The 26,416-nt window shown below is 41.2% G+C and overlaps 1 protein-coding gene across 4 annotated transcripts in view; it reads left to right on the plus strand.

Annotated features, from left to right (window-relative positions):
* Positions 1–26,416, plus strand: part of arhgap45.L (Rho GTPase activating protein 45 L homeolog) — a 60,647-nt gene that overhangs the window by 14,981 nt on the left and 19,250 nt on the right. The window contains exon 1 of one of the 4 annotated variants that reach the window (XM_018246402.2): positions 24,460–24,852. In XM_018246402.2, the coding sequence (XP_018101891.1) occupies positions 24,774–24,852 (79 nt within the window). In that variant the 5' untranslated portion in view covers positions 24,460–24,773. 4 annotated transcript variants of the gene reach the window in all.

A 26,416-nucleotide genomic window follows, 5' to 3' on the forward strand; every position in this document is an offset into this window, starting at 1 on the left:
GAGAAGCTTGATCATCGACTGGCAAAAGCACGCTTTTTGACAGATTTAGGATTGGGGCATCCACTCCTGGGACTGAACAAAAGTCTTTGATGTCCTCTTCTCTGAAAGGGTACAATTTACTGAATTTCTGCTGGGTTGCACTTCTCTTTGAAGGTACTTCCCACTCAGATTTGATCAATTCCAACACCTCTTGGTGAAAAGGAAAGACCTTGTTCCTCTTTTTGCATGGTGGTAGGAAGGATGTAGACTGACCTTCCTCATCCCTTATATCTAATGCTTGTCTGACCGCTTTGACCAAAGGGGAGACTAATGTGAAGTCAAATGATGAAAGCTCCTCATCCGAATCCTCCTCAGAAGATGATCTGATGATATCAATTCCTTCCTCTGTGTCCAGAGGAGAAACCTCCTGGCTCTTTTTCTTGGTTTTAGATATTGCCCCCAACTCCTGGGCCACAGCTTCCTTAATCCAGGCTCTTAGGTCTGGAGGGGGACCCGAAGAGGTACTTGCAACCTCCGACATGCAGGACTGGCACAGTCTCTTACTAGGCAGGGCCTGTCCTGAACAGCCTAGGCATACTCCTGGCTCCGTTTCAGGCAAGGTAGAAGGATCAGGCGCCTCCTTTCGCTTAGCGGCAGTATCCATGGCACTAAGAGAAATGAGAGAGGCATAGGTTAGGGCTATACGTTCTACGCAGGCCCACCCATTGTTCCTTTATTTTTTTTATTTTTTTTTTACCTCTCCAGGGGAACTAGGCTTTTGAGGGGATGCGGCTGGGACAACGGGAAAAAAAAAAAATATAGCCTGGAATCAAACAAAGAACGAAGAGGGTGTTAAGGTGCTGAAGGAATGAAAATCCTAACCCCTGCAGGCTCTCCCGCTGTCCCTCTATACCAATCCCGAGAGCTTACCGGTCTCTTGAAGAGGATCGGAGTAAGGCGGCACCGCAAGGCAGCTTGTCGGCTCAGCTGACAGGAAGCGTCTCAGCGGAAGTGACGTGACCGCTAAGAAGCCTTGCGGATGCAACGTTCTGCGTAACGGACCTGCCGCCTCCCCTCCTCCCGCTTCCACGAGATAAGGTAGAACGCCCCCATGTTAGGGGAGCGGCTCAAGGCGCCGGACGCTTTAGGGCAGGCCGGGTAGCCTGGAAGCGGGCGGAACTCCCCCCATGTGACTAAAAAGTCAGGATAGATCCCGGTGGGGTAGCCCTAAAAAACCTTCCGTCAGGATATGAACGGAAGGGAAAAAGGCTGTTCCAGGGCCGCCTTACGAGCAGGCCCTTGCTAGTTCCCCTAAAAATAAGACTACGCTCCAAAGGAGCGGCATAAGTGCGAAGAACAAAAAAAGACACTGGTCAAGGGTTCAGGGGTCAGCTTTATTAACTTTGAGTGGGAGGGTTCTTGACGTGGCATAAGGGGCGGAGCTAACCCGATACGTACTGACATGGAGAGGGCTAGGGAATATGCAAATCCACTAAGATGCTGATTTTACTGAACATTACTTCTTGTACCAGACTTGCTTTTGCCACCTCAGATCAGGTGAAGTGCAATAGAGTAGATAGGAGTTCTTCAAAAAATAGTTGAAAATTTTTCCCAAAAGTCCCAAAAAACGCTGGTGTCTTTTCCTTTTTCAGGGTGATAGGCTGAAAAATAGCGTAATTTTTTTTGGGGTAACCGGCTTCCCCCCTACATTTCCTCACATATGGGACATAAACTATACACTGGGCTCATGTGTAGGGCAATATAACAACTTTATTTTATTTTATTAAGGTTTCCCAGGCTTGTGTAGTGTAATGTATTTGCTGCAACATATATGTCCATTGAAGTTTAACTTTCCGCCGTATGCAAATTAGCCAACCCTAGCCAACTTCGCTTCGATTGGCGCCGTAACACTAGCACAACATCGCCAGCATTCGGTGCCCTGGACACAACTTTGGATTTTAGTGAATTAGTGTTGTCCTGGCGAATCTACGTCTGACGAAGTGTTGCACTGTGAGAGAAGCCGTCGCTGGCGAATTTTCTGAGGTTAGTGAATTTGCCCATATAGTAATTCAAAGGCACAGATCCTTGCTCTCCATTCTGATGTACAAAGTCCTGTGCTTGTGATCACTTTGCAAAGTGCAATTAACATGGAGACGTTTTTCACTTTGCACCTTGCTCTGTCATTTGTTATTGACCACTGCTGGGCTTTTTTGTGCATTTGATATTTGTTTGGAGAACCTAATCACATGGTTGTACCCATGAGTCTTTAAACTTTCATTTTGGTACAGTTGCGATCCATTGTGGTTTTTAATGCAGTGTACTACGATTTTATGCATTTGATTCACATTCAAAATATAGTAAATTAAAAAGATGCATGTTAAACTCACATAAATGCAAATCTTTATTACAAAAAAAATGTATAAGCAAAATATGTTTTCATATTCAACAACAATTTCAAGAAATGCAGAATCAAATTCTAGTGAACTTCCATAGTTACATAGTAAATGAGGTATAAAAATACATCAAATCCATCAAATTTAACCTGGCATATCTGATAATGTACCTATTCTGGCAATTACTGATCACTTTAAGATTAGGACATACCTTAGTTATATCCTCACTTTTTCATGCCCTGCCACAAAACCCATGTCCATAGTTAAAGAAATAGATAGCTTAGCTACCTGCCTTTACCTCCAGTGTAAAGATTGGAACAGCATATTTTCACTAGATAAGCATGTAGCATTTGTGACACCTTCTCATAGCTCATGCCTGTAAAACACCAATACAAAAATATTGCATTGCTCATTATTAATACTTCAGATAGAGACTCCTTTGGTTTATATGTAAATATCCATCAAAACTGATACTTCTGCAAGCTACACCTGAGCTTGCCTTTTTGTCTGTGATCTGATCAGTTGCTTTAATGCAGCCCTCCACGTGAGTAGCCCATTTTACAAATAACCAGAATTGCAGCCTATGCGGGAACAGTTTTGAAAGGAAAAGTAAATCCATATAAACGCATACTTGTTTACAGAGTGCATCTGCCTCAGTCTTCAGGTCACATATGACTGATCCAGTCCCCATTTTGACAACCCTTATTCTATTCTAATTATGTAGTAGTTGAGGTTAAAAAAGTTCAAATTTAACCTTTTACCTTAGCAAATCTTACATTATATAGTATTGTACAGCTCATGAACTGTTGATTTGTTGTTTGATTGTGCTCGTATGAACAGGAAATAGATAGTGGCATTTTACACAATACAATTAAAACCATTATTCTTCTAACCTCAAGGGACTTCTTTAAGTCTTCTGAAAAGATATCTTGGTGAATAAGGCACCAGAGCCCAATGAACAGTCCCCTTTTATATGTATTCATAGTGGTTATATATAAAGAATGGAAGTCTCTTTACTTCAGCGTTAACCAGGCCAAGTTGTACAATGTTTCTTCTTAACGAAGATCTTACATATGTTCAATACCCTACTTTTTTTGTATAAGGGAAATGTTTGGTGGTCTGTATAGCTACTTTTTTCAGTAATATCCATTTTAAGTACTGGTGACATTTTCTGCAGATTTTAGATAGGGCACTATCAATGTAATGTAGCAGGGTCACTTTTAGAAACCAAACCTTACTTTCCCACAGGGCCTAGTACAGGTATAATATATGTGGCCCATGTGAATTTACCCACTGCAGATGTTAAATCTATAGGCTAGTATTTGCCTGAATGAGACTGCATACACTTTTTAAATTGTGGAATTACATCAGCATTCCTCCAGTCAACTGGGTGCCAGATTAATGATCCTAAATATCTGATAGGGGGCTCCCTTTCCTAGCAGATATCTTAAAGCTCACTCAAATAACTGATTCCAGTACAAACAAAATCTCACAAAATACACACATTTGCACAAATTCTGCATGTAGAGAGACAGGATTTCTGGTGATTTTAAGTAATGCCCCCCCCCCAGCCCGATTACATTTCCGGGTGGGGAGGAAGCAACACTCTCTCGCCCTTATAAAGCCGATTTTCAGAAGAAATTCAGCTCTTAAAGGCACCAGGAGCGGCTTTTTGCCGCCCCTGGAAACCTAGCTGGTGCTGCCGTCATTGGTGGATCGCCCCTGCATGATGAGGAGAAAAAGATGCTGAGAAAGGAATAGTGAAGATAAACTTGATTATTTCAGAAACAGTACAGCATTTTTAATTGATTCTTTTTGTGTATTATGTGCCCAGCGCCCTATTGTAAGAAGTTTGATGATCATACATCAGATTTACAAACTTCGTGATGGTCTGTGTGCTGTCTCAGAGATCACCTGACCAGAAATACTACAACTCTAACTGTAACAGGAAGAAGTGTGGAAGCAAAAGAGACAACTCTGTCTGTTAATTGGCTCATGTGACCTAACATGTATGGGTTGTTGGTATGTTTGTGAGTACAGTGAATCCTACGATCCCAGGGGGCAGCCCTTATTTTTTAAAATGGCAATTTTCAATATATGATTACCCAATGGCACATACTACTAGAAAAGTATATTATTATGAAAATGGTTTATTTACATAAAGCAGGATTTTACATATTTGCTCTTAAAGTACCAGGAGTAGCATTTTTGCTGCCCCTGGTACCTAGTGGGGTGCTGCCGCCTGAGGCGACAGCCTCAACTCGCCTCATTGGTGAAGCACCCCTGGCTGTTTTATGCAATATCTTTTTATAGAGACCTACATTGTTTGGGGGTATAGTTTTCCTTTAAAAATGCAAAATGTAATTGAATATTTAGTCAATCTGTCATGATTGAATAACAGTAAAAAAAAGTGGCACAGAAAAGTACAGAACAAGTAGCATAAAAATACAGATAGATTACTCAGGGAGGGCCCCATGCACTGCTCACTAGGCTTCTAATTGGTCAAGAGTGACCGATGTTAGCCTAGTGTTTTAATTGTGCATGGTAGGTTGGTGGCATACAAAGCTCACACAAGTCTGGCCTAACAAAAGCACATTAGGTTCCTGGACCAGACAAAAAACAGCACACTGTTGGGTATTTAACTTTAGAGACAATAATAGGCTGAATTTAGTATTGCCTTTCATCATCTGTATGTTTAGCTGTAATTGAATATTTAGTGAATCTGTATCAAGATTGAATAACAGTATAAAAAAAGTGGCACAGAAAAGTACAGAACAAGTAGCATAAAAATACAGATAGATTACTCAGAGAGGGCCCCATACACTGCTCACTAGGCTTCTAATTGGTCAAGAGTGACCGATTTTAGCCCAGTGTTTGCCTGTGCATGGTAAGTTCGTGGCATACAAAGCTCACACAAGTCTGGCCTAACAAAAGCACATTAGCTTCCTGGACCAGACAAGAAACTGCACACTGTTGGGTATTTAACTTTAGAGACAATCATAGGCTGAATTTAGTATTGCCTTTCATTATCTGTATGTTTAGCTGTAATCCCTGTTAACCTGAAGGCAATCAAGGCTGGTTTATATAACCTTCCACCCTAAAACCCACTGACAGGGTCAGGATTTATACCACAGCTGTTGTTACCTCCACTCTTTATGGAGTGGGGGGTCTGTATGTACTTCACTGTTGAACTGTCCAGGATGTAATGAACCTTCTTGGTTAAAAGAAAGTGGGGAAAGGACAGTTCACAGGACAGAGGGAAGATATGCCTTTCTTTAGTACCATTGGATCAGGAAAAAACAATAATCAGATAAATAGTAGTTTGAGAATTTCCTATAAATCAGGACCTTGTTTTCTATGCTGTGTTAAAAGAGCACTTTCCATATTTTCTTCGATAAGTGCTGTTTGTGTTAATTCATTGTTAACCATCTTGTTTTTGTATAGCTAGTAACCAGTTGTTAAAGATTGCTAAGGATAGTTATCTGCTTTTCAGGCTTTTGAGAGTATAGCACAGCCTCTGGACAGTAAGCAAAGCCAGATATACATAGAAGTTCAGCACATAAGCTGCCCAGTGTTTTGACCTTCAAAAGCTTCTGGTAAATATTACATTTTGCAAAAACTGTAAACATGTTGCTTGTTTTAGCAGAAGTAAGACTACAGGGAAGTGCTGCTTTAAATGTGATTTTTCTGCTTCTTCTTTTTGATTTGATTCTGCTAAAACTGAAACTAGATTTCAAGGGTGACTGTTATACTTCTGGGAGTCTTTAAAAAATGGTATACCTGTGACAGACAAGAAGAGATGGTTCCACACTCCAAAATGTTTAAAACGTCAAAAAATGTATTCGTCCATGGTTAAAAGACACGTTACAAAACGTTACTTGACGCATTTGGGCGCATGCACCCCCTGTGACAGACACAAGAAGATTTTGGCTAATGCATTGCAGGAATCACTTGTGGCTGTGCCTACATTAGAGGATGCCAGTTGAAGAACTCACTAATTGCAATCGGCTAATGTCTCTTGTGTTTTTGCGAATTGGAAAAAATTCACAAAATGTGTTGAAGTCAATGGACATATTTTGCTGCAAATTTTTACATTGGGGTCTTTTTTTTTTCATGTTGAAACCTGACAAAAAATTTCACCCACCACTACTCATTTTCCAAAGTTGCTAGCAATAGGGCCTTCTATAACATACTAAAAATGTACTTAAAGGTGAACCACTCCTTTCAAATTTGGTGACTTTGGTGGCCACTACAGTATTTCTGAAAATTCCTTCACTCCTCTCTGAATCTGATTTCCCATCTCAAAATACACTGAGGGGCAGATTTATCAAGGGTCGAATTTCGAGGGTTAAAAAACCCTTGAATTCGACCCTCGAAGTAAAATCCTTCGAATTCAACGGATTTTAGCGCTAAAGCTTCTATCGAATAGAAATCGTTCGATCGTTTTTAAGCGATCGATTGAAGGATTTGTATTAGACCCAAAAAAACTTAGAAAAGTGCTGGGGAAGGTCCCCATAGGCCAGTGATCCCCAACCAGTAGCTCGTGAGCAACATGTTGCTCTACAAGCCCTTGGATGTTGCTCTCAGGGTCCTCAAAGCAGGTGCTTTTTTTTTTAATTCCAAGCTTGAAAGCAAGTTTTAATTGCATATAAACTAAGTATAGTGCCAAGTAGAGCCTCTTGTAGGCTGCCAGCCCACAAAGGGGCTACTAAATAGCCAATCACAGCCCCTATTTGACACCCCAAGGGACTTTTTCCATGCTTGTGTTGCTCCCCAACTCTTTTTACATTTGAATGTGGCTCACAGGTACAAAAGGTTGGGGACTCCTGCCATAGGCTAACATTGGACTCTGGTAGGTTTAAACTCGCAAAGTATGAAGGCAAAGTTTTTTTTAAAGAGACAAGTACTTCGATGGTCAAATGGTCGAACGATTCTTACTTCGATTCGTTCGAATCATTTTTTCATTCGAATTATTCACTCGAGCTTAGTAAATCTGCCCCTCAGTCCTACACCTTTCTTCATTGAGAGTCAGTTGCAGTACCCCTGATGCAAAAGTAACTGTCATTATTTGTTCTATTTTATGGCATTAAATCAGTGCAAATGTTGTAAAGGGGTTGTCCATCTTTACAATAATGGAGAACTAAACCTTAAAAATGAATATGGTTGAAAATACCATATTTTATAAACTGGACTTATGGCACCAGCCAAATGTTTCAGCTTCTCAATAGCAGCAATGATCCAGGACTTTAAACTTGTCACAGGGGTCACCATCTTGGAAAGTGTCTGTGACACTCACATGCTCAGTGGGCTTGAGCAGCTGTTAAGATGCTAAGCTTAGGGGTCATTGCAAATTATCAAGCAGAAAATGAGGTTGGCCTGTAAAAAGCTGATGCTACAAGGCTGATTTTTTAAATTTTTAAAGGGAGGAGTGCTGGGAAGTATCTGTTAAAGGGTCAACAAATGTTTGGTGGAGGAAGAATAGTGGTCTATTTTCCAGTTAAGAAAAAATGACAGTTTACAAGTATATTTGAGACAAGTCCAAGCTTCCAACTTTGTGGTAACAGGAGTAGTCTCTTCCATTTCAGCAAAATAATGCCCCATGCAAAAAGCAACCTTAGTACAGAATGGGTTTGCTGAGACTGGAGTGGAAGAACTTGACTGCCTGCACAGAGCCCTGATATCAACCCAACTGTGTGGGATAAAGTGAATCACTGACTACAAAGCACACCTGATCACCCATAATCAGTGCTCAACCTTAGTAATGCTCTATAGATTAAAGGGGAACTCCACAAAAACATAACATTTTTTTTTTGAAAAGTAAACATAATTTCAAGCAACTTCGCAAAATACATCAATTAAAAAATATGTAGACTTTTAATGATTTTTAATGGTTTCTGACAGTTCCCTAAGCCTAGCCCCCTGCTCTCCCGCTAATCTCTCTGACTACTTTGCTGACTACTGTTACTTTGTATCAACAGCCATCTGTCCTTAGCCTGCATCCTCCAAACACAATACAAAATATACAATTCTGTGCACACGTGATTTCAATAAGGAACAGAACATCACAGTGCAATGCATTGTGCGTTGTGTACTTCCTGCATGCTGTCTGTAAGCTGTGGAGAAGTTGTTACAATTTGTAACATCAATGTTTTGTCCCTCCTTCACTGCCAGGATTTCAAATGATGCAGAAAGAGAAGAACTGTTAAACAGCTGGATTTCAGCATAGAAAATAGCATTTATTCATACTTTTTGAAGAAACAGGTAACTGTGATGGATATATCAGGGGTTTTTGTGTTATGCGGGCCTCTATATTTGTTTTTGTTTCCCCTTTAATGGAAACATATTTGGCCAGTGATGTTGCGAAATCTTGTGGAAAACCTTCAAAAAGATAAGATGTTGTTATAACATCAAAGGGATGACAAACTTCATATTTATACCCTTTCTCAACACTTTTATTAATACAGGTGTGGGACCTGTTATCCAGAATGCTGCAGACAGTGAGTTTTCTGGATATTCCTGTAATTTGGAGCTTCATACCTTAAGTCTACTAAAAAAAAATCTATACTTATGGGTCATACCCAAGCAATCAGTAAAAAACAGGGGAGGGATATAATGCTGCTTAATTTATTATACAGAAGAAGCAGAAGAAAGTATAGACTGCCCAAATTGGGCTTGAGAAAAAGACATCTAATCGGTAATGCCTAATGAATGTATTGGATGTAACCCAGGTCGCTGCTCGGCATATCTCCTCAGATGAGACTCCTGCCTCCACTGCCCAAGAGGCTGCCACACCACGAACCGAATGAGCATTTACTCCTTTAGGTAGAGAGCTGCCCTGCTCCTTATATGCCTTCGATATAGTCTTGACTATCCAGGAGCTTAGAGTTGATTTAGCGGCTTGCTCTCCTTTTCTTTTCCCAGTGGGAATAACAAAAAGCATTCTTGACTTTCTGAAACTTTCTGTTCTTTTGATGTATATTTCCAAAGATCTTTTAACATCCAGTGATAAATCTCTCTCTTGAGAAGATGTAGGATTCTCAAATGAAGGTAAAATAATTGGCTCATTGATGTGAAATTTAGTCACAACTTTAGGAAGGAAACTGAAAACAGGTCTAAGGTGCACCTTTTTTCATGAAAAATGGTATAAGGAGGATCCACTGAAAGAGCTTGGAGTTTGGAAATTCTGCAGGCTGACGTAATAGCAACCAAAAGGAAAGTCTTTAAGGTAAGTAACCATAGCGATACCTGCTCCAGAGGTTCAAAAGGTTTAGTCGACAGTGCTTTCAGGACAAGTGGAAGATGGAGGTCGAATTCTTTTTACTCCCTGAAAAAATCTCTGTATTAATGGTTCCTTGGACCATCTCTTCCCTAGAACCGCTGACAGCTAAAACCTGGCCTTTCAAGGTACTAAGGCTTAATCCCTTCTGAAGACCTTCCTGAAGAAACTCTAATATAACTGAAACAGTAGGTTTCAAAGGATCGAGGAATTTACTTGTAGCCCAGGAATTAAAGGTTCTCCAAACCTTGTGGTATTTGGAATTGGTGTTATTTTTCCTAGATCTAATAAGGGTTTCAATGACTGAATTAGAACAGCCATATTCGTTCAAAATCGTCCTCTCAATCTCCAAGCCATCAGTTTGAAACTGACTGGATTGGGATGTTTTCAAGTGCCTTGAAGTAGCAGGTCCTTGGTCTGCGGGATTGGTAATGGATCTGCAATTGATAAGCGCCTCAACAGAGGATACCAGGGTCTCCTGGGCCAATTGGGGAGAATCGCTATTACTTCCATTCTCGTATATAAAATCTTCCGTAAGACTCTCAGTATTACCGGTATTGGGGGAAATACATAAGCAATCCTGGGAGAAGGCATCCACTGCTGCTGCTCCTGGACAAGGGGCTCTGGAAAAGAACATCGGAAGTTTGGCATTGTGATCTGTCGCCATCAGGTCTATCTGTGGGCGACCCCAAATAGATGTTATCCAGAGAAAAATCTCCTGCTTCAGCTCCCATTCCCCTTTCAGTAAATGGTGACTGTTGAGCAGTAAGGTCCTGAAGGTGAACCTGAGCCCATTGCATGATCGGTGTCGTCTCTCTGAAAAGAGTCTTGCTTCTCGTTCCTCCCTGGCCCCTGATATATGCCACGGCTGAGACATTGTCTGTCCTGATCTTCATAGAGGAACCGAGAATGATCTTCTCGAACGCCCGAAGTGCTTGTAAAATCGCCCTGATCTCCAAGACATTGGATGGAATCTCGGAGAGATCTTCTCTCCAAACTCCCTGAGCATAAAGATCCAGAAGGTGAGCTCCCCAACCTAGACCGGAAGCATCCGTAAATATCTCTAACCAAGCAGGTTTCTTGAGAGGAAACCCCTTCCGAAGGTTGCTGGGAACCCTCCACCAAGCAAGGCATTGTCGGCATTCCCTGGTGATTCGAATTGATCGAGACCAATCCTGTACAACAGGATTCCACTACTTGAGGAACGAAAGCTGAACCGGTTTCATCCTCCATTTGGCCCACTTCACTAGACCTATCGTCGAGGTGAGGAGACCTAAGAGACTCATGAATCTCCTTGCTGATGTATAGGAATTCTCCAGGAATTGACTGACCTGCAGAACCATATGCCGGATCTTCGGTAATGGAAGAGACACCATACTTAGAACTGTATCTATTTGAGCACCCAAGTAGACCATCTTCTGAATTGGTATCAGCTGACTTTTGGCAGTATTTATGATCCAGCCAAATTTCTCCAGAACTACTTAGGTTCTCTGAAGGTTGACAGATAACATTTTCGGATCTCTGGCTACAAGAAGTAAGTCGTCCAGATAATGATAGACTTCTATCTTCTCTTGTTTTAATTTGGCTATTATTACTAACAGGATCTTGGTAAAGGTTCTGGGCGATGTTGCTAGCCCAAACGAGAGACATCGGAATTGATAGTGTTGGTCTTCTAGGCAAAACCATAAAAATCTTTGATGCTCTACAGCAATGGGCACATGAAGGTAGGCATCCTTTAAATCCAAGGATGCTAGCCAATCTCCTGGCTGAATGACTGCTTTTATGGTCGCCAATGTTTCCATTTTGAACGGTTGATAGCTGAGAAATTTGTTTATTTTTCGAAGATCCAGAATTGGACGTAAATCTCCTGTGGCTTTGGAGACTAGAAAAAGAGGAGAATAAAATCCTGTTTCCTCCTCCTGAAAAGGAACTCTTGAAACTGCTTGTTTCATCAACAGTTGCTGAACATAATGAAAAATAATTTCTTTTTTCTCTGGACCCCTGGGCACGTCTGTAACAACGAAATGGTCTAAGGTAGGTTTTAAAGAAAATTCCAAAAGGTAGCCTCTTTGAATTGTAGCGACTACCCACGCATCTGAAAACTCTTTGGCCCATACTCCTTGAAAAGCCAAAAGTCTTGCTCCCACAGGAGGATGGGTAGAGAGACCGTCATTGAGCCTTTGAGGAAGACCTTGGGGATCTCGGAGGCCTAACTTTGGACTTGAAAGATGTCTGACCTGAGTGCCAAGTTGAGGTTCTGAAATCTCTAGTATCATCCTTTCTTCGAAAGGAATTCTCTGGCCAGAGATGCTTGAAGGCAAAAATTAGAAGCCAATCTGAAGTCTTCAAGACCTTCTAAAATCTTCTCTCTGGGAATTCGATCTTTAACAGCCTGCTCTAAATTCTCTGCCCACAGGGAGAGTGCCTTAGTAACCGACCAGCGCTATAGAAGGCTTACAGGCTGCTCCAGCTGACATATAACATCTTTTCAATTCAGTTTCCATGCGGCGGTCCATGGGATGCTTAAAAGCAGATATATCATCTATGGGTAATGCAGTCTTCCTTGATAACCTTGCTACCGGAGCATCAACCGAAGGAGGGGTATTCAAAATATCTTGAATATCATCCAGAAAAGGGTATAATTTCTCAATCTTTCTTTCAGCTGGAATTCTTCTAGAAATCTTTTCCCATTCTAAATGGATTAAATCCTGCACCTCCTTATGAATAGGGAAAGCCACTTTCGCTTTCTTGGAAAAAAGAAGGGAGATGGAAGGCTGACCTGGATCCTCCAGATTTAAAGTACGTCTGATAGCTTTAATTAGTGGACCCAGATGTTTTTGATCAAATACTGAAATCTCGTCCTCAGCATTTTCCTCATCAGTTGAGGAACTGATATCTGAAAAAATTTCCTGAATAGAGGATTCTCTATTAAATACAGATAAGTCTGGGGTAGAGAGTACTGTCTCCTTAAGACTTTGCGATACTGCACTTTTAATCCATGACATCAAAGACTGCTGATCAGGCAAAGTGGCAGAAGTAGAAGGAACAGGCATATCCTGAAGGGACTCTCTGGCCACAGAAGGGTTAACCTGTCTAGAGAGGTATTCATCAAAGCAGTCTTGGCAGAATCTTTTATCTTTCATAGCCAAATTATCACATGCCCGACATCTCCTTTCAGCATCCTGCTTGTCCCTCTTCTTACTGGGCTCTTCAGGAGCAGAGGCACTATAAAAATAAGGGCACGTATAAGCCACTATTCAGGGGAGATTCTTTTCGAAACCCAATTAGAAGGATGTACTCACACTAACACCTTGGAAGCGGCTCTCTTTGGGGCAGCTGGATCTATATTGCATATGCGGCAACATTAATGGCAGTGCTGACCTTTGGCGCCAGACTTTTAAATTTTCAGCCGTCGCCAGGTGATGACTTCATCGCGCTAACCAGCGCAACCCGGAGCCGCGAACTTCAAGCCTCGCCATGCCTCCCCTTCCAGACAACGCTGTTGCCACACAGGATAGGGGCTTCGGGTACAGAGAATCTCCCTAAGAACTGTACCCGGTAATCTGGTGTGAGTATGATTTTACCTGAGATACAGAGGGAACAATCTCTTACTGCATCCAGGATGGGACAGAAGAAAAGACTGAGGAGGAATAGGAAGGGGTGGGCTTTATGGGGTTGGAAAATTAACCATTTCTTCTGTCCAGGCTGGGAAGCAGTAGGAGATTACCCATAAGTATAGGTTTCCATGTTGACGGGGGGATGGCCAGGAAATATATGATTCAATTAAATTTATACTAATTCACAGGAGCCCAGAATTCTGTTAAACTGACAGAAACGGCAGCTGCAAAACAACCTGCTAGTCTTAAAAGTGTCAAAAATATTTCCATTAGTAAATACAAATTGGCAAATATATATACATGTTCCTACCAGTGGAACAGGCTTTGCTTTTAGTGATTTGCTTTAGAAAAATATAAGTAGTAATTTACATGGATCCTAGCAAGAGTACTAAAGGGCACAAATGCTCAACTCTTCATGCTCATTTTGTCTGGTTTCTGGCTGTGTTCTGCACCTCATGACTTTAGAACAAAGGTGTGGAGGAAAAGGAACCATTTACTTTCACCTACTACTTTTCTTAAGTAATATAATCTTATAATGCCTTTTAGAGACACAGGCTTTTACTCCAGTGTAAGGACATACATCTAATCTCAAAATCTTGTTGTCTATGTTATAGAGCAGCCAACAATACATGTTAGCAACAGTAAACCTTTGTTACCAGCTGTTGCTGAAAGACAACTCCAAGCATTCTCATTCTGGTGATTCAACTTCAGCTAGAATCCCATGTGCTGGTTATCCATAGGAGAAGATATTTCTGGGGTTAGAGAATGCAAATCACTGTTTTTTTTAGTTCAATTGATTATCGCAGTTTTATGGTCTCCTAAGACTGGTGATTTAAGCAGGTCTGTATGACGAGTGAGAGAGACTGGTTATAAGTGTGGACATGGATTAGGCTGGAACATGTTGAACCCTCAGCCTTTTTGACTAAAAGTATCCTAAAACGACAATTCCAAGTGTTGGCTGGAACAAGGGCCTTTCTGGCAATCAGTGTCACCCTGAGGTGGCCTAGCCGATGCTGACGGGGGCTGCATCTAGTCCTCAGAGCGCAATTGATTTTTGCTGCCCCTAGTAACTTGTAGGGTGGATGTAATAACCCCATGGCTGGAAATCTGTAGAGTGAACATCTGGAACAGTTAGGGTCGACACCTTTTTTTTAAAAATATTTTACCGGCCAGTGATGTAGGCGGTAACGCCGTGACGTAAAAAGGGATGGGGCCACAGGTAAATGGGTGGGTTGTGATGTAAAAAGGGGCGGAGCCGCGTGTGTCGTGATGCGAAAGGGCCGGGGCCCCATCGCGAGAGGGGCAGAAGACGAAGGACAGGTAAATTTCTGCCGAAGTGCCAAGGGCTTTTGTTATAGGTATTACAAATTACCGGCAGCTACATTGCCGGTAAATTTGTAATACCGGCCCCGGCCCTGGCAGGTATTTTACCGGCTAGGCCGGTAAAATACCGGCCAGGCCGGTAAAATACCGGCCAGGTGGCAATCCTAGGAGCAGTGGAAACACATTGCCTGGAGTGATAAGAATTCTCCTCCATATGGCAGTCTGTGTGTGGCAAATGCCAGAAGATTACTAACTACCTGAATGTGTGATTAGGGTTGCCATCAGGGAGGCACAGGGGGACAGTAATTTCAGTGGATTTAAAGTTTTAAAATGGTTGCTCACCTTCCAACATTTTTTTTTTAGTTCAGTTATTTTCAGATAGTTCACCAGACTTGTTCCAATTAGTTTCTGTGTCTGTTCTGTTTGGCTAATATTGAAGTTTAAAGGTTTTCACCTTTTTATGCCTTTCTGAAGCAGCTCTGCGAGGGGGGGGGGTCGTCGACTCTGTAAAACTATTCTAAATTGATGCATTTCTTTCTCCCTACTGAGCAGGATCCCTGAGTTTCATTAAAGGCAGCTGTTATAATTGATACAATAGTTGCTAATATTCCACAGATGCTGCTGAGAAACAGTTCAGAATCTGCACCTCAATTACTGGGTTGCCAGACATGAGCTGGCCACAGACGCAAAGATCTGATCGTACGAATCAACGTACGATCGGACTTCCCCATCTCCCGACCTGCCACTAACCATTCCGATCAAATACAGTACAAAAGAACAGATCAGCCGATGTTCTGCCCCTGACAGCAATTGTACCATAGTTATGTCCGACAAAGCTAGTGACAGTCCCACTGAAAATCGTACAATCGGCAATAAATGCAGAGATATTACCCGCAGCCAACAGTAATCTTTTAAAGGGATACGGTCATGGGGATACTGTTTTTCTCAAAACGCACCAGTGCAGGCACAAGTCACATGACCAGGGGCAGCTGGGAAATTGACAAAATGTCTAGCCCCATGTCAGATTTCAAAATAATTGAATAAAAAAAAATCTGTTTGCTCTTTTGAGAAATGGATTTCAGTGCAGTATTCTGCTGGAGTAGCTCTATTAACTGATGTGTTTTGAAAAAAACATGTTTTCCCATGACAGTATCCCTTTAATTCTAAGTAACTTTTCTGTATATGTTAAAAAATTCAATTATTTTAAATGTAATTGCAATTGAAAGGTAGGGATGTAGCGAACGGCGGAAAAAATGTTCGCGAACATATTCGCGAACTTGCGACAAAACATGCGAATAGTTCGCGAACGTCGCGAACCCCATAGACTTCAATGGGAAGGCGAATTTTAAAAGCTAGAAAAGACATTTCTGGCCAGAAAAATGATTTTAAAGTTGTTTAAAGGGTGCAACGACCTGGACAGTGGCATGCCAGAGGGGGATCAAGGGCAAAAATGTATCTGAAAAATCCATTGTTGACACAGCGCTGCGTTTTGTGCTGTAAAGGGCAGAAATCACACTACGTCACTCAGGTGATGTTTCTGGACACGGAATGTGAAAAAGCTCACACAGCTAGGTGGCACTTGGTTAAAGACTGGGCAAATAATGCCTGCAAGGTCAACGTATACACTACAGCCGTTGGATACGGAATATATTATTGCTGCTTGAAAAACGTCACTCGGGTGGTGTTTCTGGAGACGGTATTATTATTGATATTTAGACAGCTAGGTGGCAGTTGTTTGAAGAACAGATGCAGATGAGAGATCAGCAGCAGGACAGCTGCCCACAGCAGCTACATACAGAGCACTGCAGTAGAAGGTAGATTACTAGCCAGCAAAGCTACCTAACCTAAAATGTCCCTCAAATCCCTGCAGAGTTCTGTCCCTACAATACAGAGCAGTATCAAGTAGATTACTAGCCAGCAAAGTTACTATCAACTGTCCCTCAAATCACTAACAGCTCTCTCCCTACACTAGCTCTTCCAAGCACACACAGGCAGAATGAAAAAACGCTGCAGGGCTTCAGTTTATATATGGAAGGGGAGTGGTCCAGGGGGTGTGGGGGTGGTCCAGGAGGGAGAGCTTCCTGATTGGCTGCCATGTATCTGCTGGTCTGGGGTGAGAGGGCAAAAATAAGCGCCAGCTAAGGCGAACCCAAATTGGCGAACGTCGCGCGACGTTCGCGAACATTCGCCGAACGCGAATAGTCGATGTTCGCGCGAATTAGTTCGCGGGCGAACAGTCCGCGACATCCCTATTGAAAGGTTTGAAACGTCCGCCGGACAAATGTCGAGACTCTCCACACACGGTCCAAAAATCGTACGAATCGAGGAACTTTCAGATCTTTGCGTCTATGGCCAGCTTTATAAACTTAAATTTTGTAAAAACGGTAGAAAAAGAAGCTGGAAAAAGTCTTTATTTCTTGGTTTCAGATACAGTTATTGTACAGGCAGGTGTTTTGCATACTATATACTCTGCCAACACAAACACACACAAGCAGTGTACACAAGCCCGCCTCAGACGCAAAGCCCCCTCCTGCCCCTCTGCTGAGCCACAGCTCCCTGAAGGACCCCCTGCGCTTACCTTTTTCTCTTGCGGATTAGCCAAATGAGTGTCATACCATCTGTTAAGGGCTGTCTAATATATACATTGCAAGAAAAATACCATATAGCACAAAAGTATGGGATGGAACTCTTAGCAGTCTTTCCAGAAGTGAGATACTTTGTGCAATACAATCTACTGAGGCATCCTTTCCTCATACATGGGTGAGTGGCAGTATGCCACATGTGATATGCATGCTGGTTATCAAGCTATTTTCCTTGGTTATAAATTCAGGGGCCCATATACTTAGCTCGAGTGAAGGAATGAATAAAAAAAACTTCGAATTTCAAATGGTTGTTTCGAGGAGAGTTTGCAACAGTGGGAATTCTGCACTACCATGGGCGATACATCTCCTGAAAATAGTCACTGGGATTGTGTATATAAAATATTTTTACATGCAGCAGTGTCTAGAATAACTGCAGGAAATGCCTCCTCTTGCATTATTCTACAAGAAAATCAGGTTACTGCATGTTCTTCTATTTAATCATTCATCAATCTTAATGTTAGTGATCATTAGAGTCATTTTTTAAGATGGCTAGAAATGCCATATTTTATCTACTGAACTTATTGCTCCAGCATAAAGGTTCAGCATCTCTATAGTAGTAGTGAACAATTATATTTTCAAAGGAGCTCCCCATCTTGAATTTTGTCAGGAGTGTCAGTGACAAGCACATAAGTTTATAAAATTTTCAAGCAAAAGATTAGGTTTGTCTCATATAAGCTTATGTTATAGGGCTGATTATTACGGTAATTTCTCAAGTGAGAAAGGGCAACACATGTCGTGTAAAGCAGCATGAATAATAAATAATCACAAGCAGTTAATCTGCGTTTGAGTGCTCTCCTCTCTTTCAGTTAAAAGTGGATATCCTGGGATGATTGGTACATCTTTGTGAGAGGATTGATGCATGCAAATGGGAAAGGATTACTAGGCAGAGCGCGGATCTACACAGCTTCTATTTAAAAGGTTACCACTACCTAAAAGAAGTCAGAGCAGGGCAAGTCAACCCTTAGAGTTGATTCACAGTGATGTATGTGGACCAATGAGAACACAGACCCCAGCTGGAAACAAGTATTTTGTGACTTTCATAGATGATTACTCCAGATATACAGAAGTATATCTAATGAACTGCAAAAGTGAAACACTCAAGGAGTATATAGCAGAATCCACAAACAAATTTCAGCGCAATCCTGTGACACTAAGATCTGACAATGGAGGGGAGTACACAAGCATTGAAGCTAAAGCATATCTAAAGGAACAAAGCATTCAACATCAAACAAGTGCTCCATACACTCCAGAACAGAACGGTGTAGCAGAAAGAAAGAATCGCACACTTGTAGAGATGACAAGGTGTATGCTAAATGATGCCAACCTCCCAAACAAAGTCTGGGGAGAAGTAATAAAAAAGCAACATACCTACAAAACCGTCTACCAACAAAATCTATAGCAGCTACCCCTTACGAGCTGTGGAATGGTAAGAAACCTAGTGTAAATCACTTGAGAAAATTTGGTTACAAGGCATATGAGCACTTCCAAAGTGAAAAATGCCACAAACTGGGAGACAGAGCTACAGAAGGTGTATTGGTTGGATACAGTGAGCAGGGCCGCCATCAGAAATCACGGGGCCCCATACAGCAAAATTTTCTGGGCCCCCTGGCCCCGCCCACTCCACAGTAAAACGTCCACACAAACACCAGTGCTAAAAACAGTAACTCCCCTCACTCACAAAAAAAAAAATTGGCAGCCAGGGTCCCACATAAAAGTTTTATTGGTGGTCAGGGCCCCCCTACAAGTTAAAAGAAGTTATTGGTGGTGACTAGTCAGGGCCCCTCTTATAAGTTAAAAAAAAACATTGGCGCCAGGGCCCCCCTTAAATTTTTTTTTTAAAAAAAATTGGTAGTCAGGGCCCCCTACAAGTTTAAAAAAATCATTAGTGGTCAGGGCCCCCTACAAGTTTAAAAAAAAATCATTAGTGGTCAGGGCCCCCTACAAGTTTAAAAAAAATCATTAGTGGTCAGGGCCCCCCTAAACATTAAAAAAGATTTGCACAAGGGCCCCCCATAGAAGTTTCTACTATAACAATGGTGGTCAGGGGACCCATAGAATGTTTAAAAAAAAAATTGTCCAGGGGTTTAATAAAATTAAAAAAAAAAATTGGTGTGGAACTTACATGCTGGAAAGAGAGGCTCCCAGTGCCAATGTTAGAGTGGCTAACTCTTCTTCACAGATGGAGTCACAGGGTTAAATGTTTCCCCCTCCCTCCCTGCTTCTCCACTCCCACGTCAGCCTCACCCTCGGCAGCAGCAGCACGGGAAGAACTGGAGAGAATGTAACCTTGCCTCACAGAGCGTAGCGATCCGAGAACTGAGTAGCATGAGCAGCGTTGAGCAGCAACAGTAGTTCTAAGCACGGCTTTGGTATTTAAGTCAAGCTTCGGGTTCAGCGGCGCTGCGGCACATGAACTTCGCTGCTAGGGGGGGCTGGCTTATTTGAAAAATGTAACACAGCCGGGCCCCTCTACAGGCCCGGGCCCGGTACAATGGTACCCCCTGTGCCCCCCTGATGGCGGCCCTGACAGTGAGCAAAGTAAAGCTAAATCCTAAAACCTGCAAAGTGAGAGTAAGCCCCATCGTATATTTTGACGAGTCTTCCTTATCAAAAACCATGATACCTGAATCCTCTGGAGAGACAGCAACAGTGTCTGTGACAATTGGGGTAGAGCCACTTGCTAAAACAGGTGACTCTATGAAGCACATGATGGAAAATTCACAAAGTACACCTCAACAACCAAATGCCACAGCGGAAACTGAACTGCGAAGGTCAACCCACACCACAAAAGGGATACCAGCTCCCAGATACCAAGCTTACACACAAGAAATATTTGAACCAAACTCCTGGGAAGAGATCAGCTACCAAAAAGTAAAGCCAAAAAATAGCAAGTTTCAGCACAAGAGGAAATTGATTCCTTGAACAAAAATGAAACATGGACTTTGACTCAGTTACCTTAGGGTCACAAAGCAACAGGTTGTAAGCGGGTATTTAAAGTGAAATACAATGCAAATGGAGAAGTTGAGCAATACAAGGCAAGATTAGTCTCAAAAATCAGGACTATGATGAAACTTTTGCACCAGTAGTGAAACATACAACTGTGAGAACTCTCTTATGTATGGCAGTCAGCAAAGGTATGCAAGTAAGACACCTAGATGGGAAAACTGCATTTATTTATGGTGAAATTGATGAAGACCTATACTTGGAACAACTACCTGGTTTTGTGAATCCAGAAACCATAGATTTGGTATGCAAGCTTCAGAAGGGCCTATATGGACTTAAACAAGCTGCCAGAGCCTGGAATGAGAAAATAAATCAAGTCCTTTTACATGGAGGATTTTCCAGAAGCAATGCAGAATGTCTTACATACATGTATTTACAGTAAGAAAGAAACCAACTGATGGATATATGTATTGATCTATGTGGATGATGTGCTAGTCTGTTATGAGCAAGAAGGGGACAGTGATGATATTGTTCAAAGACTCAAGGATCATTTTGAGAAACTGATTGAAAGAATGAATCTTGTGGAATAATCTCCATATTGTTGAGAAGGGGTGTTGGACAACAACAGATAGAGATTGTTCCAGTGCATGTTACTTAATGCAGGGAGGGTCTATTGTTGCTTAGCAATGTGATGTCATGTTTGACCTGTAACCCTGTGTGATTTTCTTCTTCCTCTTCCTGTGTATGCTCTCTATGAAAAGTTCCTGTTGCACACATGTTATACTGAAGTGTTTATGCTGAGTTCTATAAAGCAACCAAGGCCCACAATTCTCAGATGGGCACTTTTTTGCATATATGATCCTTTGCCCTGGCTTTATTGAAGGCCTATAACATTTTGTATCAGTCAGATTTTTTCTCTTTAATCTCTCTCTTATATTCATCACTCTTCAGTTTTAAACAAGGATTTAGCATGTGCAGATGCACCATATGAGCTATGCCCCTGAAGATCTTAGGAGGGATGGTGGCCATCTGGCTCTGACCCCCTGAGCTCCCATTGGGGGGGGGCATATGTAAAGGAAACCTTCTTCGCCTTATGATTACACCTTGTAGGCCTTCTGGCTGGTGAGTATAAAAGTGACATAAAAGAAGGGCTTTGTGCACTTTTAAGGATGCACAACAAGCTAAAAAATAAGTTCACAGAAGGTATTAAAAGTACAGATAAATGTTCTGTTATTAAACAGTACCTTGTACTTGATCCTAACTTAGCTGCATGACTGTATATTGGTGGCAATAACATTCCAAAGACCTGTGATTTAATGTGTGACAAACAACACACTTGAAATTATGGATGACCCACGATTCTGAACTACCAAAGTAACACCAATGCATAGATCTCATACCTGTAACTTCTTACACAGCAAGTTAAAGGGATTCTGTCATGGGAGAAAATGTTTTTTTTCAAAACGCATCAGTTAATAAACAGATTTTTAATTTTGAAATCTGACATGGGGCTAGATATATCGTCAGTTTCCTGGTGCCCTCTTGAGTCACTTGACTTGTGCTCTGATAAACTACAGTCACTCTTTACTGCTGCACTACAAGCTGGATTTTTATCACCCACCTCCCTTTTCCCCCAGCAGCCCATCAGCAGAACAATGGTAAGGTAACGAGATAACAGTTCCCTAACACAAGATAACAGCTTCCTGGTAGATATGCGACTTGCACTCAAATATATAAATCCGAGTCCCACTGTAACTCCTTAAAGGGATACTGTCATGGGAAAAAATGTTTTTTTCAAAATGAATCAGTTAATAGTGCTGCTCTAGCAGAATTCTGCACTGAAATCCATTTCTCAAAAGAGCAAACAGATTTTTTTATATTCAATTTTGAAATCTGACATGGGGCTAGACATTTTGTCAATTTCCCAGCTGCCCCTGGTCATGTGACTTGTGCCTGCACTTTAGGAGAGAAATGCTTTCTGGCAGACTGCTGTTTTTCCTTCTCAATGTAACTGAATGTGTCTCAGTGGGACATGTGTTTTTACTATTGAGTGCTGTTCTTAGCTCTACCAAGCAGCTGTTATCTTGTGTTAGGGAGCTGCTATCTTGTTACCTTCCCATTGTTCTTTTGTTTGGCTTGTGGGGGGGGGGGAAAGGGAGGGGGTGATATCACTCCAACTTGCAGTACAGCAGTAAAGAGTGATTGAAGTTTATCAGAGCACAAGTCACATGACTTGGGGCAGCTGGGAAATTGACAATATGTCTAGCCCCATGTCAGATTTCAAAATTGAATATAAAAAAATCTGTTTGCTCTTTTGAGAAATGGATTTCAGTGCAGAATTCTGCTGGAGCAGCACTATTATCTGATTCATTTTGAAAAAAAAATTGTTTCCCATGACAGTATCCCTTTAAGTTACATTGACTTTAAGAAACAATAGCCTAAATTAAAGCAGTTCTATCATGAAATACTGTCTCTTTCTGAAAGCACATGACCAGGCAAAATGAACTAAGATGGCTCCTACTCTTAATATTACAACTAAAAAAATTAACTTGTTGGTTCAGGAATAAAATTGTATATGGTAGAGTGAATTATTTGCAGTGCATTTTATAAATAAAAACTACACCATAAAAATCATGACAGAAACCATTTAACCCACCCACCTACGAAACTTGCCTGGTGGCAGTGCCACACTAGTTACCAGGGACTGCAATAATCCACTCATGGTGACTGGAGCTGGATTTATAGTTTAAAAAACTCTAAATTGTGTTCTCTGCACCAGCAGAGCACAAAAACAAATAAGCATTAGGAATAAAGCAGCAGCAGAATCACCTCTGCCTGGAAACCATGTGTTTGCTGGAGAGCTTGTATGAATCCTTTTCATTTAGACTTTTTAGCTATGCCTTGATCCGCCAAGTCCAGCCTCAGTTCACCCTGATCTCTCCCATTTTCAGAAAGCACTTCCCCTTTTCTGCTGAGTGCCCAGGAGAAATCTATCATTTGGCAGGTATTCTTCCAAATGTATTTTGTTCACTGTAGAAAACAGCTTAGGGCTAGGACTGAGACTTCCAAAATGCATGCCCAAACATGGTTAATATATGTCCTAGTGCAGTGCAAATTGACAGCTAAGTATTACAGAGTGATAGGTTAATATGACACTTGCCAGTCTGACTGCAACTTGGCTTAAGCAATAAGCTGCTTCCTGTGATAATGTTAATCACATGTTATGGTAACCGGTCTCTTTTTTTGAGATAAAAGACCCACTTAACCACCACATCCAAAAACTTACAGGTAGATTAATCAGTTCCTGATAAAATTGACCCCTGTGTGTGAATGTGATGGGGACTTTAGATTATAAACTCCACTGAGACAGGGACTAATGTGAATGAGGTTTAATCTCTGTAAATTGCGGCACAATTTGTTGTCGCTCTATAAAAAGTAATAGTAAATCATCAGGACATGCTCAAATGCTACTTGTCTTCTATTTGAAGTGTAAATGCTTGTTGTAGGTTATTGAGACGTACTGTTTTTAATGTTTATGGATGGTGATCTCCTGACCAGATCACTATTACACATTTAGGGCGGTGTGCTAAAATATGCAGGATATCTAGACTGGAAATGATTAGGAGAGCTTCCGGCTTGTTTTAACAGTGGCCTTCTAACTGCAGGTCATCAGAACAGGTTCAGACAGTAATTGCTTTCTTTGTAATGCAAAATTACCCCATAACTTTGAGATTTCTATGGCAGGCAAACATTAACTTCTGCCTGTTTGACTGAAGATTTTTAGGACAAGCTCACAGTGGGATTCATTATACTTTACCTTCGTAAAATTACAAGGACAGTTTTACTAACTCTGTGGTTTTTCCTTACGAAAGGTGATTTCCACCTTGTATCCAACAGGGCAGGCATACAACAAAATATAGCTTAGGGCATAGACACACATGCGTTTTGAGGAGCATTTTTTTAAAAAAGACTGACCACCATGTAAATACATGCAATTCCGGGAGTGTGTTTTCAAACTTAGGCAATGGCATACTAGGCTAGCGTATTTATGCAGCAGTAGGTATTTTTAAAAAATGCTTGTAAAAAGCATAGAAAATCGGCATGAAAACGCGGCATAAAACCGCATGTGGTCCTTAATGCCCTTAAACTGATGTACTCATTAAATATGTAATTCTCTCATACTGGGAGGTCTGGCTCTTCTGGTATGTGAACTAGTATAATCCCTTGAACATCTCTCTCATCAAGCCCCCTCCCTCACACTCTTTTGACTGATTGTATGCTGTATTTATACAGCTTGACCGTATGCTGCTTTGAATAGGTGGAAGGAGACCTTTCCTCCCCCATCCAAAAAGCATCCTGCAGGGCATGGGAGGAGGGAGAGTAGTCTTAACAGAGGAGAAAGGAGGGAGGGAGAGGACAAATTGAAAAAGCATGAAAGGAGAGGCACTTCACGAGAAAGGAAATATTCTTTGCTTGTGGTGTCGATGAATTAGGGAGAGGTGTTTACAAAACAGAAGGCCATTGGGTCTGCTAAACTAACTTGTGCTACTGAAAACTTAAAGTTATGACTGGGTAGCCGGTAACTTCTACACCTTTTGCAATGTGTCTGTGTTCCAGAATAGAATATATTCTGGGAGACCCCAGCGATGCAGCTCCTGAAGTTCTGCAGCCTCTTGAAGGTGAGTAAAAGAAACCTTTTTAGGGGATGCAGTTTACAACTGACAGTTTGGAAGGCCACAGACTCCAGGGCAGTCTGCAGCAGCATGTACCTAAACTCACTGTTAATTAGCGTCTATCTGGTTTTAAACAGCTACAGACCTAGTTTGTGCTGTTTTTGGGATACAAATATACAGACTTGTGAGTAGTGTAAGAATATTCCACAAAATTGTGAATGTATTGCTTCTATAAGAATGCAATTTACACAGGTTTTTTTTTTGGAAGTTTGGAAAAAAACCATCAAAATTAGGTTTCATTGGATGCATAAAATTGAGAGGTTGCAAGGCAGATATGCCAAATTTAAAACAATGTGATCTAACTAGAATGCAAGGTATTTTGACTGCATTTTCTTGAGCCAAAATAAACCTTAAAATCCACCCACAATACTAACAAATTCAGAAAATTTTTGATGTGTGCTTTTCATTTGGTGCTCTACTTTTTTGAGGCAACAGAGATTTATGTTTTTGCAATTTGCATTTGTTTAAGTGGAGGAGGGCATATAGGGAAAAATGTAGCTCCTATGAAATGTCACCTGGTTTTTATGACAAAAAAAACACCACTTATCTGGTATGTTATAGGTGGATATAGTATTGTAAAGGTTGGTATTTTAATTATCTATGCAGTTTTGTACTTTCTCAGCTGATCCTTTCCCTGTTACATAGAATTGGTTGCAGCCTTCTTCAACTTTCCTGCAGAAGGCAAAGCTGCATTGGAGCAGATTTAAAAGTGCATAGGTAATTTTTTTTCCATTGCCTTGCTAAACCACCATGCAACAACTAGAAGAATTAAGAAGTATAATCCCAACTACATTCCACCCATTCTGAATTTAGTTTCTGCTGCTTTTGAGATGATCTAAAGCCATCAGTCAAAATCAGCCCTGAAAGGTGTTTAAACAACTAAGAGGTTAGACTGTAACGTGATCTGAAAAAAATCTCTAGTTTATTTCAGAATGTCCAGTGCTAGCCAAATTCCTGTAAAAAAAAAAAAAAAGCCATTTTAGTTGGAGTGTAACCAGGTCTTACAGGAGCATGCAAAAATATTTTTATATATAAAAGAAGAGGTATGGTAGTTTGGTAGGTAGCACCTCCCATTGATAGTGATTTGAAACAAAAATAGTGGTGTGCAAGGTCATTAATAGTTAAATATAGAGAAAAAAAGAAAAAAGTATGACCCATAGATTTGCACCATCCCACACTGGTTAACTGGATTCCCAAAGCAACAAATTAATGTAATAAAATATAACTTTTATTAAATATATCCTAAAATTGTAATGAGACAAAATAAGGGTAAAGCGTACATTAAAATCAAGGTTAGGTAGGGGAGCTGAAGTAGACTCAAGATCATCAGCTAATAGACGGTATTTGCTTGTCAGAACAATGCGGTTTACGTTCAAAAGTGCGGTGAGTTACCCAAGACTTCACTCACAGTCTTGGGGTACTAGTGACCCACCATGTATATGTGGATCGGGTGGAAGTAGGGTTCAGTGGTACTATATGTGTAACCCCGAACTGGTCCGTGAATAAGTTC

Source organism: Xenopus laevis, chromosome 1L, assembly GCF_017654675.1.
Source record: "Xenopus laevis strain J_2021 chromosome 1L, Xenopus_laevis_v10.1, whole genome shotgun sequence".
Lineage (NCBI taxonomy): Eukaryota > Metazoa > Chordata > Amphibia > Anura > Pipidae > Xenopus > Xenopus laevis.